The sequence below is a fragment of the Acomys russatus genome, chromosome 1 (genome assembly GCF_903995435.1).
Source record: "Acomys russatus chromosome 1, mAcoRus1.1, whole genome shotgun sequence".
Lineage (NCBI taxonomy): Eukaryota > Metazoa > Chordata > Mammalia > Rodentia > Muridae > Acomys > Acomys russatus.
This window is the reverse complement of record NC_067137.1, coordinates 25,918,620-25,939,214: the sequence shown is the minus strand read 5'-3', so window position 1 is coordinate 25,939,214 and position 20,595 is coordinate 25,918,620. Positions and strand designations below refer to the sequence as shown.

Genomic DNA, 20,595 nt, shown 5'->3' with positions numbered 1-20,595 from the left:
TCTTGCTGAGGGCCCGCACCCTCACCCCCAGGCTATTCAGCAGTGTTGATGCCTGCTTCAGTCCCCAGGGTGGTGTGGAAGGGGTTTCTAGGACAGGAGAAAGAGGGGTTTCTAAATCAAGTTCCAAGTCCCTACCTACAGCCATGCTTTTTTCCACATTGATACACTAATAAGTCTCCTCAGTTTTTCTTGCTCAGGGATTTTATCTACTCTTTATGGCTGCCACAAAAACTGCCAACTGTGCCGAACATTTCAGTGTGGAGAAACTAAAGGAATGGCCAGACCCGGAGTCTGTTTCTTTAATGGAGGTAACATGGCACCGCTTTTTTTTTTTTTTTTTTTTAGCTAAGTGATAGTTCTATTTTTTGTTTTGTTTTGTTTTTGGTCTTTCAAGACAGGTTTCTCTGTGTAGCCTTATTATGGATTCATTGTCAAGAGTGACGTGTTCATTTGAATGAGAGTACTTAAAGGCCTCTTGATTTTCTTTTTGAGACATTGTCTTTCAATGGAACACAAAATCCCTTGAGTTTAGGACCAATTTGGCCCCACTCGCATGTATGCTTCCAGTATTGGAACAGTGGTTGGTTTAGATTAGGTATGCAGAAGGGTACAGTGAGTAGAAATGCCTGGGTACAAAGTCATCCTGACGGACGAGGTACCAGCTGGCTGCCAGGTAGGTAATGTAGGTAGGTAAATATGACAGCCAGGAGCTTGCCTTCTGTGTCTGATAATGATTTGTTCATAAAGTTTAATTTTATAGGATTCTTTGGTTTGCCTCATTGTAAAGGAAGGTCTTGGGAATTTATCTTGGCCCCTTTGTCATGGTGGCAATAAGAATTTTGAAATATGACTTTACTATTTTTGTGTTTACGAACAGTGGATTTCAGAGAAGCTTCTATGAGTCACTAACATGTCTGTATTTTCTGGAAAAAAAATGCAAAGAATGACTTATCAGTAACAAAGACTATTTAGATCTCTCTTTTTAAATTAAATTACATTTATTTATATGTCTGTACATGCTGAAGGCATACACACAGGGACAGGACGCCAAAGGACAGTTTTCAGGAACAGGTCCTCTCCTACCACGTGGGTCCCGGAGATTAAACTCAGGTGGTGAGGCATGGGGACAAGCACCTTTACTGACTGAGCCATCTTGACAATCTCTATCCTCATTACTACCATCACCACCACCATTACCACCACCACCATTACCACCACCACCACCACCACCACCACCACCACCACCACCATCACCACCATCACCACCACCACCACCACCACCATCACCACCACCACCACCATCACCACTACCACCACCATCACCACCACCATCACCACCATCACCACCACCATCACCATCACCACCACCACCATCACCATCACCACCACCACCACCATCACCACCACCACCACCACCACCACCACCACCACCACCACCATCACCACCACCATCACCATCACCACCATCACCACCACCATCACCACCACCATCACCACCATCACCACCACCACCACCACCATTACCACCACCACCACCATCACCACTATCACCATTACCATCACCACCACCATTACCATCACCACCACCACCACCATTATCATCATTTTATAATAGACTTGGCTGCTCTGGCATTTGCTATGTAGACCTGGCTGTCCTGGAACTCACAGAGATCTGCCTGTCTTTGTCTACTGAGTGCTGAGACTAAACGCATAAGCCTCCATGTCCAGCCAACTTTTTTTTTTTTTTTTTAAATAATGAAGGTCATTGACCAAGAATGTTTATAACATTAGGTAATTTAGTTATAATCTTACAAAGAAGGCTAAAAAGTGTGATTTTCCAATGATGCTTATCAACATATATATATATTTCTACTTCTCTAGTGGTTATTTTACATTTACAGTACAGTATCAAGGGAACATTTTGTTTTATTTACCTTTTTCATTGCCATCTTAAGATTATTCTGACCCCTACCCAGATCTAGCCAATAGTCAGAACATTCTCCACAGTTGAGTGGAGAGTGGGATATGACTTTCTCATGTACTCTGGTGCCTCACATTTGACCATGTCCCCTGGAGGGAGAGATCTGGTGGCACTCAGAGGAAGGACAGCAGGTTACCGAGAAGAGACTTGATACCCTATGAGCATATACAGGGAGAGGTAATCCCCCTCAGGAACAGTCATAGGGGAGGGGAATAATGGGAAAATGGGAGGGAGGGAAGAATGGGAGGATACAAGGGACGGGATAACCATTGAGATGTAACAAGAATAAATTAATAAAAAATTAAAAAAAAAGATTATTCTGACCAAACTTTAAAGTAGAATTGTACATATTCTAGAACTTATATTGGAGAAGATCCAATTAGCTGTCCAGATACAACTTTGAATTTCATGTGAACATATTAAATTATAGGTAGAAAATGCAACGTTCCTTTTGAGACTTCTCTTACTTACAGATGTGTTGTCTGAGTTTAAGATTTAGTTGGTTTTGGGGCTGGAGAGATGGCTCAGAGGTTAAGAGCACTGACTGTTCTTCCTGAGGTCCTGAGTTCAATTCCCAGCAACCACATGGTGGCTCACAACCATCTATAATGTGATCTGATGTCCTCTTCTGGCATGCAGGGTACTTGCAGGCACAGCATTACATAATAAATAAATAAATAAATAAATAAATAAATAAATAAATAATCTTTTAAAGAAAGATTTAGTTGGTCGTGATGCATCCAATGTAGCAGAACAGAAGGATGGGCCACAATTGAATACCACAATTCTAAGAAGTCAGAAGTTTCCACTAGAGGCCATTTTAGGAGCTAGTGCATCTCTTCCAGACACTGGGTTTGCATTGCCTTTTCATTTGTTCCACTGGCGATCTGCTCATAGTGGTGCAGCTGAGAGTGCACCACAGTGAGGGCTCAGTGCATCCACTCTCTCTAACTCACAAGGGAGGCGGTGAGCCCCTGCGCCAGCCCTGAGCCTCTGGGACTGCTTCACTAAGTCAAGAGTTTTCTGCTTTTTGAGTCCAGCACTAAATGGAACTCTCTGAGTTTTGCAGCTTGTTTGCTGTAACCCAGGCTGGCCAGCTGTGGCACCACCACACCTACCTCGTGCCATTTTGGGGCTTGGACTGAGAGCTTAGAGGGCTTCATGTCTGCCAGGCAAGCACTCTACCAACTGGACCCCATCCCAACCCTTGAGGTTTTGATACATGATGAGACCTCGCAGAAGGCAAATCTTCTGCTTCTAAAATATACTTATATGAATGCGTGAAAAGAGAGCTCATTTTATGTAAAAATTATTAGAAGGCTTCTTGGGACTTTATTGTTTTATTTTAAATTATGTGATATATGTAGGTAGGTACGCTCTAGTGCAGGTGCTTATAGAGGCTAGAGGCAGTAGATCCCATGGAGCTGGAGTTACCTCCCGGCAGTTGTGAACTGAACTGTTGGACATAGGTATGCGGAACCAAGCCTGGCCCTGTGCATGAGAAGTATGTGCTCATAACTGCTGAACCATCCTCTCCAGCCTCAGCTTCTTGTAACTTTAACAAGATGATTGAGTGATGCAATGTCAGGGACATGTTTCAGGACAGTCTAGGTGGATGACAGAAAAATGAGTAGGGTTTATATAAAAGAGACTGAGTTACAACTTATTAAAACTAGGCTGTGGGGTCATGGAGAATAGTATTGAAATGTTTTCACAGTAACGAGTCAGAACTATGTTTTGAGATGCAGGCATCAGATTTGCGGTAGTGGTATTGGAATATTGCCCTGGGACTTGTCATTCCAATTGTTCCTTCAGAACTTTTGACCTACTCTTCAATTTTGTTTTTAGGTACTAGCTAGAGAAGACATCGACGAGGCTGTACATGCATTATTATTTAGAGAAAACTATATTGTGAAGGTAAGATCTGGCTGCACACTCCGTTGTGGAGGAGCAGGAGGGATGCAGCACAGTGTGACCAAGAGTTGATGTTGTCATGCTCTGCAGCCATGAAGATTAAAATGCTTAAAAGAGCAAAGATGGAACTGGGCGTGGTGGCACACGCCTTTAATTCCAGCACTCAGGGAGGCAGAGGCAGGCAGATCTCTGTGAGTTTGAAGCCAGCCTGGTTCAAAAAGCAAGTACAGGACAGCCAAGGCTACATGGAGAAACCCTGTCTTGAAAAACAACAAAACAAAACAAAAAGGCAAAGGTGTGTTTGGCTCAGAGATTCAGGGCTTCTGTGTGCAGTCACTTCAGTCCCTCACTCTGAGTGTAGGATGGAGCAAAGCGTAATGGCAGGGCGCCAGAGCTGCTCCCATCCATCTGGGCATCCAGGAACAAAGTGAGGGGGCCGAAGTCTCAGTACCTTTTTCAAAGGCTTGCTCTTGACAACCTAACTTCTGGCTGCCAACCCTGCCTTCTAAAGTCTTCACCTCATGCCCGAGACCCATCACCTGGAAACACAAACCAACACACAAGTTTGGGGGACATTTGACGTTCAAGCTGCAGTATTCTGCCAGAGAGACCGATGGGCAGGCAGAGTGCGCCACCTCTGATGTACACCTTTAAGCTGTGTAGCCCTGAGATTATGCGACCTCCTTCCTTGTAGGATCACTAAAAGCTCCCAGAGGTCTGCTCTTGAGGAATCTGCAGGATTGTTTTAACTACTCCCCCTCTTTGACTTGTACTATGAAAACTTGCCTCTTTTTCCTACTTTCCCATACTGCATTGGGTTATATAAAATCACCAAAATCAATTAGTATTTAAAGGTGATGACCGATTAAGTGACTGATCATCTCTATGGAGTTAACACACTTTAAAGGAGTTAACTCCCATCTGAAAGATTGCAATTTAGTATTTTAGGACTACCTTGATATTTTCATTGTCATTTGTAATTTACAAAATAGATGAACATTCATTCTTTTTTAAAAAATTAATTTATTTAATTATGTATAGTGTTCTGCCTGCATGTACACCTGTAGGCCAGAAGAGGGCATCAGATCACACTACAGATGGTTGTGAACCACCATGTGGTTGCTGGAAATTGAACTTGGGACCTTTGGAAGAGCAGGCGGCATCCTTAGCCACTGAGCCATCTCCCCAGCCCCAGAACATTCATCCTTTCTCTCAAAATATACTGTTAGAGAGCAGTGGGCCAGGCAGTAACTAAATCACTTGCCCATAAATTCTTATCTGAGTATCAAAAACAGCATAGACTTAGCCTCCAGTCACAGGTCAGAGAGTGGTATCAAGGCAGGTCTAGTGTCTTTGCTTTTCCAGGTCAGGCACAGACCTTGTGGTGGTGAAGCCTAGATATGGAATGCATAACTGGGTAACATTTTGAAAAAATTTAAAAGAAATTTGATGTGTTGGGGAAGGTTTCATAGGGTTCATGAGTTGGTTAACAGTTCAACCCCGGGCTGGAGAAATGGCTCAACCATTAAAGGCTAGGCTCACAGCTGAAAATATAACAGTGCAAGGGCGCAGGATGGTTTAGAATTTCCCATATTTTCCTCCTGCCCTGTGTTCCCAAGTTCTCTCTCTCCAGGTTATATTCTGTGTTTCAGTTACTTGGTGTGAGACGCTAGGCAGCATTAATGGGAGAGCTTAGGATGGGTTTTTTCTCCCTCACTAATAAAATGATAGTAAGTGAATATTCTCATTGTCTGTCCTGTTTATATTGCTTTGTTAGAGACTGGATACGTATTTTCAGCATCTAGATGCTTCTAAGGAAAGAAGAAAAGAGATGTTACATAAAAAATGGGTTGAAAATGTGGTACAGCCTCTTCAGCAGAGAATTATAGAAAAAGTAATTTCATATAGAAGACCTGGAAAAAGTCAAGTGAAATATGAATACTGCTTAAAGCACGCAAAGAGACCGGTACTGGACTTTATTATCCCTTTTACTTAACTGTGATGTCGTTGCTTTTCTTTTCCTCCTGCTGGTTTCCTCTCCTTCCTAACATGTCCAGGTCATCTCATCGCTCTCATGTCTGCCTGATGCTGCTCGCAGCTCCGGGTGTGTTAGGTAGAAAGAGGAGGGGAAGGTGTCCAGGACTCACTGTTCCCTGGTCCTTTGGTAAGGAAGTCTCCAGCACTCCCGCCCTCCTTTCAGCTCTCCATTAGCAGGTCTGGGTCAATGGCAAGTCCGAGTTCTGCGCAGGGCCAGGAGAATGTGCGCCTCTCCAGTCCCTGCAGTGGGGAGAAGGGGCTGAACGGCCATCTCCTCAGGCGGCCATTACGCTTCGGGACAGACAGCGCTTTTCTTTTTGTGGTTCCACTGTGAGGTCAGGAACCTCCTCAGGGGTTTATGTCTTCCCCACAGTGCCAAATTTAAGTCTGCTGGTTTTAAATGTACCCCATAGGGTCGTTGCTCTTTGGTTTCTTTGGTCCGCCACAGCCCACATATTTACTAGAGAGAAAAAGCTTAGATAGAGTGTTGGAGTCGTTGAGAATTAGGGCCCTGAAAAAGTGGCTGAGCAGCTAAGAAGCACTGGGAATCATCAAGTATATTTATGAACAAAATTTCAGAAAATGTGCATTGAATATTAATTCCTAAGTGTCTTAAGAGCTGAAACTCAAGATGTAATCTAAGTGTCTTGAAATCAAAGAATGTGACCTTTCAGGAGTGTAAAAGAGGAGAAGAGCAGAAGAGGGCGTCTTCTCAAGGCTATGGTTAGGGGATAGTGTTCCTTTTTAATAGCATCTGTGCCTCCCACTCCTGACACTAATGTTCCTTAACCCTGTTCCCCTCCATAACCCTGCTGTCCTCATTGCCTTTTTATGTTATTAGCCAGGGTTTCTCTGTGTAGCCTTGGCTGTCCTGGACTCACTTTGTAGACCAGGCTGGCCTCGAACTCATAGAGATCCACCTGCCTCTGCTGCGATTAAAGGTGTGCACCACCCCCATCCCCACCTCATCTTCCCTCTTAAGAGGGTGCTCCAAGGAGGACTCCTCCCAGGACTGGTTAGAACAGTGCCTGTGCTCCTAAAGGTGTGAGCTGGTGCTGTCATAACTATGCTGCTACATGGTCTGATTTGTCTGTGAGGATAGAACTTGGCCTTGGTGGATTATGGAATGGCTGAGCAAACACCATTGACTGATATAGTGATTTAGTAAAACTGCAAGTAGAAGTTGTCTCTTCCATGTGGGTAGGCCTCCCTTCTTTCCCCTACCAGCCTTTCCATCCAGTGAGACACTCCCACTGGAGGCAGGTGAGGCAGTCCACTGGAGGCAGGCTCTCCTGTGGCGCTGCGGGCTGACATTTAGGTCTTGACCGGGCGGCTTTGGTAGATTAAGGCGATACTTCTGTACTTAGCACCAGATTTAAACAGTTCACTGTAAACTGTGACCTCAAACAGTCGTTTTTCCCTGTAGACTGAAGCCTCTCCGTTGTGCGAATGCCTGTTTCAAAGACAGCAAGAGCTCAGAGAAATGAAAGGAACCAGTTACCAATATGGCACAGGTGCTTTGTGACCAGAGGCGGCAGGCATTGAAGACACAGCTAAGTGTCAAATACTCCCCACCCTAAGAGCCCCGGACTTGCTGTTAAAGAGTTTGATTTTGCTCTTTTGTCTTCCTGCAGGAAAACAGAATGACACAAAAAAAGAAGCCAAAGAAGCTAAGAGGGTCCCCCTATTCACCAGATCACCCCAGCTCATGCTCACTTCCCATGGCATCGTTCCCAAGGAGAGGCAGAGAGCCCCCGCCCGCACCGCGTGGAATAAGCCTGGTGGTGCATGCAGGTACTGAGTAGCCAGATGAGCCAGCCAGCGCGAGCTCTAGGAAGCAGCCGGGAAAGAGAACAAAAAAGGGAGTAAGAGGCGGGAAGGGGGATGGAAAAGCTGTTGGTGGCCAGTGAACCTGGGTGGTGCATTCAATATGTTTTTAGGTGCTTTTAACAAAGCAGTTTTTGAAAACCAATGTGATTTTTCACTTTAACAGAACAAAGTAGGAGCCGAGTCATAATAGTTTCAAAAATGTAGAAAACTAATGTAGCTAAAATGTAGTTACAATACCCCAAATTAGCTCATAGTATAGAGAGTTAGAAATTAACTTAATTTGCAGTAGAGAAATCACAGTGAAACACTAAAAGTTTTTCCTTTGAATTTATGAATCAAAGAAACTCACTATTGCCATTTCAGCTTTGTGCCAGAGATCTTAATTAATAAGACAAGGGGAAGATCTAAAAGGTAAAAGAAATGGAAACCAATGAATAAAACCCTTCATATGTAACAGATCATATAATGCTCTATATAGAAAAACTCAGAGCCAGGCGTGGTGGCGCACATCTTTAATCCCAGCGCTCTGGGAGGCAGAGGCAGGAAGATCTCTGAGTTCGTGGGCAGCCTGATCTACATAGTGAATCCAGGACAGCCAGGGCTACACAGAGGAACCCTGTTTTCAAAAAAACCAAAAAACAAAAAGAAAAACTCAGAAGGCTATAAATAATTTTTTGTTGTTTTTTTTTTTTAAGACAAGATTTTTCTTTGAAGCCCTAGATCTTCTGAAATATAGTAAAATATTAAAAATAAAAGAATTTCAGGAAGGGACTCAGGAGCCCCCACCCCTAACTGAGAGGCGTTTGACAGTTGATGGCTTTTAGGAAAGGGGGAATGCCTTTTTCTTGAGGCCCTTGATAGGTTGACCATGCTTCAGTGGATGGTCCCGCTTTTGTGAGTATATGAGCAGCACAAATTGGATTTGGTGAGTTATTAACAACAACAACAAAAAGAGGGTATGAAGTTGGGAGGGATGAGGGATGAGAGATAGGGATGAATCTGGGAGGAGTTAAGGGAGGAGTGAGGAGTAACTATGATCAAAGTACATTGTATATACACATATGAGATTCTCAATTAACTAAAATATTAAAGTAATAAAGTTTAGAAAGACTATCAAGTACAAAGCCAATTTACAAATCATTTTTATTTCTTTATATCTAGCCAGAAACTTAAATCATGTATAATAGTAACAAAATAAAAATACTTCTAACTATCCACAGGACCACATCATGATTTCTCGGATGTAGTGCTTCCTGGGACTTGGGAACAGAGGATCTTTTATATTGAGGGACTTTGTTACAGGTTTCATAGCAATATCCATATAGCCCCCCTTCCCTGACAACGAGAACTAGCTCCAAATACTCTGAGGGTAGAAACAGTCCTAAGAAATACTCTTTTAAGCGAAATAAAATAAGAACCAAATGAATAGGAAGACATACTATGTTCCTGATCAGAACACTGGAAGTTGTAAACTTGAAAGTTTTCAAATTTATCTACATACTCAATGTAATCTGAATAAAATTATATTTGGTGTTTGTGTGTGTGTGTGTGTGTGTGTGTGTGTGCGCGTGTATGTGTGTGTGTAATCTGAATAAAATTATATTTGATGTTTGTGTGTGTGTGCATGCTTATGTCTTCATGGAACTTGAATTAATTCTAAATTTTATAGGAAGGCTAGTCTATCAGGTATCAAAGTTATTTAAACCTTGTGCCAAATCAGCAATTAGACCACAGTAGAGAATCCAGAAATTAAGTACACATAGACACTTTGTTTGTACCAAATTAAAGCTATAGTGCAGAGCAAGGGGGATAGTTCAGTATTTTCAGTAATTGCTACTGGGACATAGGTTTCATTATGGGGGATTAAATTGGATTCCATCATCTATACAAAAACTAATTACAATTAGATTCTAACAAATTTTGGAAAGAAAACCTGAAATCCCTAGGCCTGCCAGGCTATCAGCCAAACCCCTAAATAGTGGGAGTCCAGAGGATCAGTCTCTAGCCCGATACTGTACCTTGTACTTGAAATATTCAGACTCTGAGGGGAAAGATATCAGTATCTTGTGCTTGAAATGGTCACAAGTTGAAATAGTTTGAGGGTTAAGAACTCTCTCTCCCTGGGGCTGGAGAGATGGGTTATTGGTTAAGATCACTGGCTGCTCCTCCAAAGGACCCAAGTTCAAATCCCAGACCCACATGGTGGTTCACAACTAACTCCAGTTCCAAGGGGATTCAATGCCCTGTAGAGGAATTTTAATTCAGAACATGGGTACTCTGGAAAGAGATCACATCCAAAAACCTTCTAGATTTGGCTAGAATACAGACACACCTTTAATCCAGGAGACAAAGACAAGTAGGTCTCTGAATTTAAGCACAGCCTGGTATAGAGCCAAGTTTCATGTGGTCCAGGCATGGTGGTACTGTTCTGGTCAGTTCAGTTCAGGCATTTCGGTTGAGTCAGTGAGTTGAGAGGCAGTGCAGTGGAGCTGAGTTCATGGCAGTTCAGTTTGTTGAATTCAGAGGCAGTTTTTACTGGGAGAGCTTTACAGAGACAGGTTGAAGAGAGAACAAGCCAGATACAGATGAAGACAGACCAAGCCAGAGAATGAGAAGGAGCCAGAAGATTAGAACAGATTTCTAGATTTAGTTTGAGACCAAGCAGAGAAATCCAGACAGAAGCTGAGAGAAGCCAGTTTGAATCAGTCGGCTTGAGAGGGGTTTGAGCCAGAACAGCTGAGTTCAACCAGCCAGAGTTCAGAAAGAGCTAGAAAGGGTGAGGTTATTCAGTAGTAAGTCTCAGAGGCTGAAAACATCCTAGACCTAGGTTAGATTGTACTGAAACTAGAAGCTTCCAGTACTAGGCCTAGGTTAGCAGGATGACAATTAAATCAGGCAAATAAAAATTACTTTTACAATGCCTTCTGACCTCCATGGGGACTACATATGTGTAATACATAGATATACATATAGACACAACATTCACACACATAAAAATGAATGAATCTCTAAAACAAGCAAAAATACACAGACACATACATACATACATACATACACACATACATACATACATACACACACACATACATAAAGAACTCACTCTTGGAAGTCTTTCCTTCCTGGTCCTATGTCTGCAGCTATCCAATGACTTCACAGTCATGAATGTTCCATGTCGATTTCCTGGTTGGTTCTAGTTGTTGCAATAGATGCACTCTGTGCAGATCTTACCTCCTTGCACAAAAGCACAAGTGTCTCACCCCCCCCTTCCCGCCACTTTTGAGGCAGGATTTTGCATTAGGGTTCAGGAATATCCACACACTGACCACTCACATGCCAGACTCAGATTGATGGAAGTTTATACTGAGGGGTGGTCGAGGGCAGGAGGCTATCTCAGGCTGATTCCCCCAAATGTTGCAGTATAAGAATAGGCACATAAACCACTCAGACACCAATCTCAGTCACATATGAATGATTTATTAAACACAAGATCCTAAGACTGACCATGGACACAGTGGACTTGGGAACCAAACTATGACACTGGCCTGTTTGTTTGTTTTGTTCTTTTCTTCCTCCTCTCCCTCCTCTTCCTCCTCCTCTTCTTCTTCCTCTTCTTCTTCTTTTTGGTTTTTGAGACAGGGTTTCTCTTTGTAGCCTTGGCTGTCCTGGACTTTCTTTGTAGACCAGGGTGGCCTCGAACTCACAGAGATCCACCTGCTTCCGCCTCCCAGATTCCTGGGATTACAGACATGTGCCACTGGGCCCGGCCCAGCTTCCTGACCTGTTTCTTTTTTCTTTTCTTTTCTTTTTTCCTTTTGTTTTTGTTTTGTTTTTTGTTTTTTGTTTTTTGAGACAGGTTTTCTCTGTGTAGCCTTGACTATCCTGGACTCACTTTGTAGACCAGGTTGGCCTTGAATTCACAGGGATCCGCCTGCCTCTGTCTCTCAAGCGCTGGGATTAAAGGTGTTTGCCACCACCACCCAGCTCCTGGCTTGTTTCTGAGGCAGGCCTTTTATAAAAAAACCTGTAATCAGGTAACAATCAGGTAACCAGGTGGAAAGCAAGGGGAGAACAGCACTGAATTATTTTGACAAGCTAAATGCAAGAAGAATCAATTTTGTTCCAAGTACATTGTATCTAGGTAACTAGACAAACCATTTTAATCTGATTGGCTGGGATATAGGCTTGGGAACTTTCCAGTTCCCCATCATTCCCTGAGAACCTGACCTTAATTTCACCGTGTGATCAAAGAGACTTAAAACAAAATGGCTTCTGTTATGCTAAAGATGAAAGCAGACTCTGGTGCCCCCTATTTGATCACTTCCTCTTGGTGGAGAGGCCTGGTGGCACTCAGAGGAAGGGGAATCAGGCTACCCGGATGAGACGTGACAGGTTGTGATCATATGGTGAGGGAGGAGGTCCCCTTCTGTCACAGACCTAGGTGAGGGGAATAGGGTGAAAGAGGGAGGGAGGGAGGGGAATGGCAAGATACAAGTGAGGGGATAACAATGAGATGTAATCTGAATAAATTGTTAAAAAAAAAAGAAAGCAAAAAGGAGTAGGAGTAGGATATCTGTAGGTGAGAGAAATGTAAAACCATAACCTATGTTTAAGCTGAAAGCTTCAATTGCAGAGTGTAAGCCTGCACTCTAGGGTGATAAAATACTGAAGAAATGACTAATATAAAAAAAATAGAATGATGGGTAACCTTTGTGGAAAATAACTGGGTCCTTATTGGGATATAGGTCATGCAGGGGTATCTGAATTAGACAGAGCTGTCTTTTCTGACTTGGCTTGTGGTTAAGAAGTATATTGTCAAAAGTTATTCCCTTTGGTGTGTGTGTGTGTTGTATTATATCTCATAATAAACAGGTACACTAATGAAAAAAGACGAAAGCAGATGTTAACAGAGGAGCTACAGTTCTAAGCAGTTACAACCAGCTAAGTCTGGCCTTAGACTCTCCGCCCCACCTCTGCTTCTCAACAGGCAACAGGCATCACGCTTTCCTGACGGCTTCATCTCATGCCCCAGTGACTTGCATTGTGTTCTACTCCTCCTTCACAGGGTCTTCCAACTTTAAGACCATTGTTTATTTATTTATTTATTTATTTAAACATTTATTTATTATGTATGCAGTGTTCTGCCTGCATATAGACATGCTGGCCAGAAGAGGGCACCAGATCTCACTGTAGATGATTGTGAGCCACTATGTGGTTACTGGGAATTGAACTCAAGACCTTTGGAAGAGCAGCCAGTGCTCTTAACCTCTGAGCCATCTCTCCAGCCCCGACCATTGTTTATTTAAACACTAACAATTACGTGTCTTCTCATGGAAAAGGAGGCTTTGTCTTACTCTCCCCTCCTCACCCTCCCTCTCAGCTCCTCAGCCTCTGTTGTCACAGCTCTGCTAGCCTCCTTTAGTCTGGCCTTTTTCATTGAAAAGGTTGAAAGATCACTTCCCAACGGAAACTCTTCAGTGGCCTCCCATAACCTTCACAGTGGAGTTCCGTCCTTACAGCCTGTGAGACACTGTCTGACCCCTGCTACCAGCCTGGCTAGAAGGCTGGAAATCCCTTTTTCTTTTTCTTTTTCTTTTTTTTTTCCAGTTTTTTGAGACAGGATTTCTCTGTGCAGCCTTGGCTGTCCTGGACTCCCTTTGTAGACCAGGCTGGCCTTGAACTCACAGCAATCTGCCTGCCTCTGCCTCTCAAGTGAAAAATCCTCTTTTCTTAAGGCAAATAAATACATACTAGTCACAAAAACCTCTAGGTTAAACCAACTGTTTACAATGGTCTGATCTGACAGGTCGTGTATTTTTGCTCCTTGGTTGCCTGTTATGTTAACACAGGCAAATGTAACTCCCCCCAACACAGGCCTTGAATACTGGGCTGCGTCTTATTTATCTCAGTGTTTCCAGTGGATGGATGATGAGCAGGTTCCTATGATATGAATAAGGGATGAAGAAAAGAGAAGGTTTACTTCCTTAGTTGGAATAGGCAGCGGTGGCAACGACTCTCTGAGAGGACATGTCCGGAGGGTGCCTTGTTTCATGAGGCAGGAACTTAAGAGCGATAGGCTAGATTAACCAGGGGTAGTTGGTTACAAAAAGCAGAATCTTTCTCAAGTACCAAAGGGGAGAAGGCTAGGTACATCAGAAAGTCCCTTTATGTCAGACCATCAGCAGGACAGGCTGCTGCATGGACCACGGTGCCCGTCCTCTCCTCTGAGGCTCTGTGGTTCTCACCATCTCTCCTCCCGAAGCTGCTTCATTTCTGTTTTCTCTGTTTTGTGCCTGCGCTGCCAAGTGCAAGTGCAGTTGTCCCTGCTCCCTGGTCAGAGTTCCCACAGGCTGCCTAGTGGCTCCTCTGTTCCCATCCCAGGTCTCAGGGCGAGACGCTGATAGTTGCCTTAGCCCCCTTCACCTGAGACACTGGCTTATGAAAGGTTTATTTAGCTCATAGTCTGGGAGGGAAGTTTGCAATCAAGTAGCCTTAATTGCTTTGGGCCTCTGACAGGGCAGCACGCCACGGCAGGAGTTTCGGAAGAGAGAGACTGCTCAGGAAGCAGAGAGAGAGAGAGAGGAAGAGGCCACAGTTGCCCAGTCTCTTTCCCCCCAGAGCTCAGGGCCTCCTAATCTAACCTCATCCTTTAAAGGCCCACAGCATTCCCAGTGCCAACTCCCTGGAGCCCAGGCCTCCCCATATGGACATTATCCCAGCCCGGGCAGAGGGACAGGCACCAGTGAGGTCTAGCCAGCTCTTTGTTTTCACGAAATGAATATTGGGTTCATCCAGTAACTTTTGAATGGTAGAATTGTTTGTGCTGAGTTGAGTTTTCTTTCTTTCTTCTTCTCAGTTCTATAATGCTCGTCAGTACATCAAAGCTACATCTGCCTCAGGAAGAGAAGACCGTCAACCTAAGCCAGCTTGCTTTTGAAAGGCAGTTCCGGTCCTCAAAGCTCAACCAGGAGAACAGAGAGGCTGAAAAGAAGGGTCTAGTAAGCTGAGTTCTGGGAGTGGGGCTGGGTGGGTGCGGTTTGCAGCACCCAGCGTGCAGCAAGCACCAGTGCAGAGTGGAGCCTGGCAAAGCCCTCCCCCCCTCAAAGAGGAGGTGGTAGCCAAAGTCTGGAATGAAGCTCCGCAGTGGTGGCGCACGCCTTTAATTCCAGCACTTGGGAGGCAGAGGCAGGAGGATTTCTGTGAGTTCAAAGCCAGCCTAGTCTACAAAGTGAGTCCAGAACAGCCAAGGTGACACAGAGAAACTCTATCTCAAAGAACAAAAACCCCAAAAACAAAACAAAACAAAACAAAAAAACAAATTCTGGAGTGAAAAAGTAGAGGCAGCAGGGAGTGTTCGGTTCATGCAGTGAGATGGTGGGTGGCTAGGTGCTTGTTCCTCTGCCCTGATGGGCACTGAGCAGGGAAGGGACCCAGAAACACAGCCTATGTGGGACCTGAACCCCACAAGTGTCTATCTGTCTTTACAACGTGAGGGCCAGGAAAACTGGCCAGAGCTGGCTCACCACTAACTTCAGCTCTTCTCTTTCCTGAGCCTTCATCCCTCTGAATAGTTTTCTACTATTTATTATTTACTACATCGAAGACAGATCGAAGATTTTGTTCTTAGGTTGGCATAATGGTGCACACAGCCCTGGGAGCTGAGGGCAGGAAGATAAAAAATTCTAGATTAAGCCAGGCACTGTGGCACATACTGGTAATCCTAGCACTCTGGGAGGCAGAGGCAGGCAGATCTCTGTGAGTTCAAGGCCAGCCTGGTCTATCTACAAAGCATGTCCAGGGCAGCCAAGGCTACACAGAGAAACCTTGTCTCGAAAAAACAGAACGAAACAAACAGAAAATTCTAGACCAGAGGCTGCAGAGATGGGTTAGCTGTTAGGAGCCCTGGCGAGGACTTGCGTTTGATTCCCAGCATCCACACGAGCTAACAACCTTCCAGTTTCAGGAGATCTGATGCCTTTTTCTGGTCTCTGTGTGCATTGTATGCATACAGTACACAGATGTCCATGTTGGCAAAACACCCATACACATAAAATAACATCTTTAAACAGAGTTTGAGGCCAGCCTGGTCACATAGCAAGACCCTGCCTCAAAACACTGCCATACCACCACCAGCAACAAAAATTGTTCTTAATTCAGTTATAACAGGGAATTTAAAAAATGAAACTTATATGAAAAAGGGATGGAGGGCAAAGTGAGCTCTTCTATATTTTAAAAAGGAATTTTCCAAGCACAGATTTGCATATAGGACTAGCATGGGCTTCCAGCCTCCCCCCCGCCGCCCCCCATCTGTCTCTTGGAAGTGTGAGACTTAGAGCCCGGGCCTGCAGCCCATCCTGCAGCATGTGAGTGCACGCCTCTTCTTACTGGCTGCTCCTTTTACCTCTGCCACATGCCAAGAGCCAGAACAGGTCCCTCTTCAGCTTGGAAACTGAGAAATTGTTATATTAACCTTCTTTATTCTTGAGAATTTCATATGCGTATACAATGAAACATCATTTATCTACCCCGTATTTCTCCCAACTCCCCAAGTCACTCTCAACACAGCCCCTTCCCAAATTCATGTCATCATCTTCCTCTTCTTCCTCTTTGATAACACATTAGGTGCAGTCAGTGCTGCCCATAGGTGTTAGCTTGTGGGGCCAGCTACAGTGTGTGGGGAGCCTGCCTACCCCTGGCAACACATTAAAGCAAAGAAAGAGATTCCCCTGCCTCAGCAGGTATAAACTGCCATAGTTCCTCAGTAGGGCATGGGGTCTGGTGATCCCCATTAATGCCAGAATTCTGGCTGGATTGACTAAGTATCACAGCTGCTGCAAGTTCATGAAGGCAACAGCCACAGCCTCTCCCCATTGTCAATCAGGCACACACACACACACACACACACACACACACACACACACTCAACCACATACACACACACTCAACTACACACATACACATACACTCAAATACACATACACACACACACAACTTTGTATATTTATATACTTTTTTGAGATAGGGTCTCACTATGTAGCTCTGGCTGTCCTGGAATTCCCTGTGTAGACCACACTGGCCTCAAACTCATAGTGATCCACCGGCCTCTGCCTCCCCAGTGCTGTGCCACTACACCTGGCTCTTACATTCTACCTCCTCTTCCTCAGTGTCCCCTGAGCCTTGGTGGTGGTTGGGGACATTGAGAATGGTGCTCCATTTAGGGTTTGGGACACTCAAATCTCTTATTCTCAGCACTGAATCAGACATTCTGTGACCCAGTTTCTACTCAGTGTGATGTTCTCAGTCTCTTTAGAAACAAATTCTCCCTTCAGGCAGAGACAGCCTTTTAATAAAGAGACAGGACACTGCCATCTATGGCACTTACTCAAGAACTGAGCTGTCAAGTTACATATAAACAGCAAAACAATAACAACAAAAACCAACTGACCAAACAAACAAAGAAAACAAAATAACCAACCAACGAAACAAACAAAAAAACAAAAAACCAACCAACCAACCAAGCAAACAAACAAAAAACCTCCTAATGTTTAAGTATGTTTTTGGTTTTTGTGTTGGTCCTCACTTCTTGTGACCCTCAATCACTGTGGTCCACAAGCCACATGTTGGACACGCCCTCTGGGATGGAAGCTAACTTATACACATCCTCCTGTCTATGCCTGTCTCTTTTCAGTGTTTTAAATGCAATAGTTTATTTCTGCTCAAGTACCAGTAGTGAGTGGATTAGCAGGTCAGCAGACTGTCCTGCTTCAGGACCTTGGGGTCTTTGCTATCTTCAGCACCAGGCTTCCAAGGACTCATTCCTGTTAATGCTTTTTTGTTTGTTTGTTTGTTTGTTTTGTTTTGTTTTTAAAATGTAGGACAGGTCTAAAGGCAGCAAGTTTTTTTTTCTCTTATATTTGCTGGGTCCAGTCACATGGCTGTCCCTACCAGTGGGGTGCAAAGGTGTTAAGGAACACCATGGAGGGGATTGTTCTGGGGCCAGCTAGTCACTCTGCCACACCATAAAGGTAGATGGAGCTGCAGACATGGAGAGGCTCTTTAGACCCACACAAACCACAGAACCTGTCTGAAAGGGCAGGAGGGCTGGGTATGGGGCAAGGTCTGTGGGGTCCTTTCTCTTGTGGGGGCCTGCTTCATCAACACTACACGCAGTCTTTTTCTCCTGTAAACAGGTTTCAGGGACCCAACCACAGAGAGCACGGTCCTGGGCAGCAGCAGACAGCCGGCATGCGCAGGGGCCCCCACCTGTGGCAAGAAGAGTGATGACAGCAGAATTCCTGGGGAAGCACCTGGCGTCCCTGCAGGGCGCAGCCAGGTCAGGCCTCCAGTGGTCATAGAGCTTTGCCACCTTCGCATCGCACATATGACTGACACGTACAATACTGAGAACGATGCTTTTCCCTAGGTAGGAAGCTACTGCAAGAAATATTCAAATCACAGCACTTAGTGTTTTGAGCTCTGGCTGTGAACTAGGAAGTGTATGTGTGTGTGTGTGTAGTGCTTTTGTTGTACTGTAACACTTAACAGCAAGACAGCTTTATCTTCTCCCAGTACTTGGCGCTCAAAGGGGCTCTGAGCCTGGCTTGGGGCCAGTCCCAGCTCAAAGGCATCAGGGCTTTATTCAGGTTCAGTCCTGGCCGTGCTCCACAGCGCACCCTCCCCACAGGTAATCAGGCATGACAGTGGGAGCCACACTGCTAAGAATGAGGATCCTTAGGCCTGAGGTCTCCATCATCTGTCACTGCATGTCGCCTCTTTGTGCACTTGAAGGGATTTGACGAGGACTCCAGGTTGTGTGAGGGCTCCCTGCTTCCTGGTGGATGGAAGGAGTCTCCTCATATCCTCTAGAACACTGGGCTCCCATTTCCGTAGGGGAGAGAACTTGACTTCCTCAGAGGCAGATCTGGGGCCCTAGGTAAAGGCGACAACTGGAGTTCCTGGCTGTAGCCTCTCTAACCATCAAAGTCACATGACTCAGATCCGCCTGGCTTCAGGGTCCTAAATCTGACCAAGTATCCTGATTGTCTAGTGACAGGGACATGACACTCGTCACACTTACCCACGGTCCTGAGAAGGGTAGCCTTGTTGTGTACCTAAAGCTACAAGTAACCTCAGAGCTTTACTCTTGCTGGGTGGCCAGGGTCATGCCTCTGCACTAATAAGACATGCTCTGCAAGCCCAGGGGCCACAGCGGCCACGCTCAGCAGGCTGTGCCTGGTTCTTCAAAGGTCCTGTAGATAAGCAGGGTGCTAGTTGACCAGTGGGTTGTGGGTTAGCATCTGGAGTCAGGAAGGGATGAATCTGTAAAGTTTCAATACGCTGAACTGTGTTTTCAAGTGATTCAGCCAAGCGATTATATTGAAACAAAAATAGGGAGAATGGAAGATCCCTGAGCCCCTCCTGGTTACTTAGCTGCTTGGAAAACCATCTGTCGCCTTAGAGTACAAGTGAGTCTTTCAAAGGGTGAACCTTTCCTCTGTTACCTTCATTAGAGGATTTTGTGTACAAAATTTTAATTAACTTTTTAAAATTTCATGTTTCAGTGTTCAAAAGTCAAGTAAGCAGTGTGAATATGGCAGTGGTAGGACGGGCAGGATGTGACTGGGCCACTGGAGCTGCAGGGCACATATCTGCAGACAGCCCTGGCCTTTGCACTTCCTTGTAGGTCGCCCCTTTGGTTCAGAAAGGCCAGGCATAACTCCTATGCAGCTCACTCACCCACAAAAGCCATCAGTGAAACCAAGCCCAGAAGCCTGACAGAGATGCCCCCAGAGCCCTGGGCAAGCTAGTGGGAGGGTTAGGCAGATCTCTTGGCTCCACCTCACCCCATTCTGGCTTCATTATACGCAACTTCTGAAGGTAACTGTCAAACGCCTTTCACACATAGAATCAAGCTTGAAAGGAGTTACAGTCATAAACTTATACCTTTATTCTCTTTATGTACATGTTGGCAATGATAAAGCTTAGAGATGTATGTTCTATGAAATATGCAAAACAAGGGATTTACATAAATAATTTATACTTCAGAAAATTAAAGTTGAAAAATATTCCCACATTATTAGAGTTCACAGTATATTTAAAGTACATCAAGCTTTCCTCCTTATATTTCAAACTATATTGTCTTAGCAGAGAATGATAAAATCTAATCAATAAAACGATCAAGTTTCTGTTTATTCAGTGCAGAAGTGGATGCTATTTAAGTATCAGGCTGCACAAGCCCCAAGGCTGCAGCACTTCACCCCAGCCCTTCACCTCCTGAGTGCTGTGACCCAGCAGAGGTCACATGGTGTGGAATGGCTCCAACATCACCAACTCCACAGAGGACACATTTGCCGAGTGGTAACATGTGGTGGTCTGATGCCGCATTTCCACATAATACTTTTATAGCCCTGAAAATGGAAACCCTGGCATCTAACACAGCTGAACATGTTAGCACTAGTACAAGGCACTGTGCTGTGGCATTTGTTTAAAAGATCATTTTGCATAGACTGCTAGCAACTTAGTGTGCAATACAACAGAGGCCCAGCATGTGTGGCTTTGTGATGGATGAAGCCATGTGATGCTCCCGGCCCAGGAGAGCACAGTTTCTCAGTCTTTAGACACAGCCTTGCAGGCAGCTCCCCTGGTGCTGGCTTCCTGGCCCTCAAAGGAGAGGTTTTTGTTCAAAAAGTTGCAGGTCAAAGCGGACCCAGACTTCTCCAGTGGGGACTTCATGCAGCAGTAGTCGGCGAGTCGTGGGGCCTTTGCTCTCCTGTTCTGTTCGAATTTTTGCCACTGGAACTTCAGTACGACCCAGGAAGTCTGGGGGATAAACATCA

At 44.8% G+C, this 20,595-nt stretch overlaps 2 protein-coding genes across 2 annotated transcripts in view; one reads left to right on the top strand and one right to left on the bottom strand.

Annotated features, from left to right (window-relative positions):
* The first annotated feature begins 23 nt into the window (after positions 1-23).
* Positions 24-18,203, top strand: Fam228a (family with sequence similarity 228 member A). Its single transcript, XM_051143132.1, has 7 exons — positions 24-308; positions 3,830-3,898; positions 5,673-5,861; positions 7,359-7,446; positions 7,567-7,726; positions 14,616-14,757; positions 17,950-18,203. The coding sequence occupies exons 1-7, from the start codon at positions 216-218 to the stop codon at positions 18,112-18,114; spliced, it is 906 nt and encodes a 301-aa protein (XP_050999089.1). The 5' UTR covers positions 24-215; the 3' UTR covers positions 18,115-18,203.
* A 1,479-nt stretch (positions 18,204-19,682) lies between these two features.
* Itsn2 (intersectin 2) overlaps positions 19,683-20,595 on the bottom strand; it is a 112,604-nt gene continuing 111,691 nt past the window's right edge. Inside the window, 1 exon segment of the mRNA XM_051143112.1 lies at positions 19,683-20,578. Within this exon segment, the coding sequence (XP_050999069.1) occupies positions 20,421-20,578 (158 nt within the window). The 3' untranslated portion in view covers positions 19,683-20,420.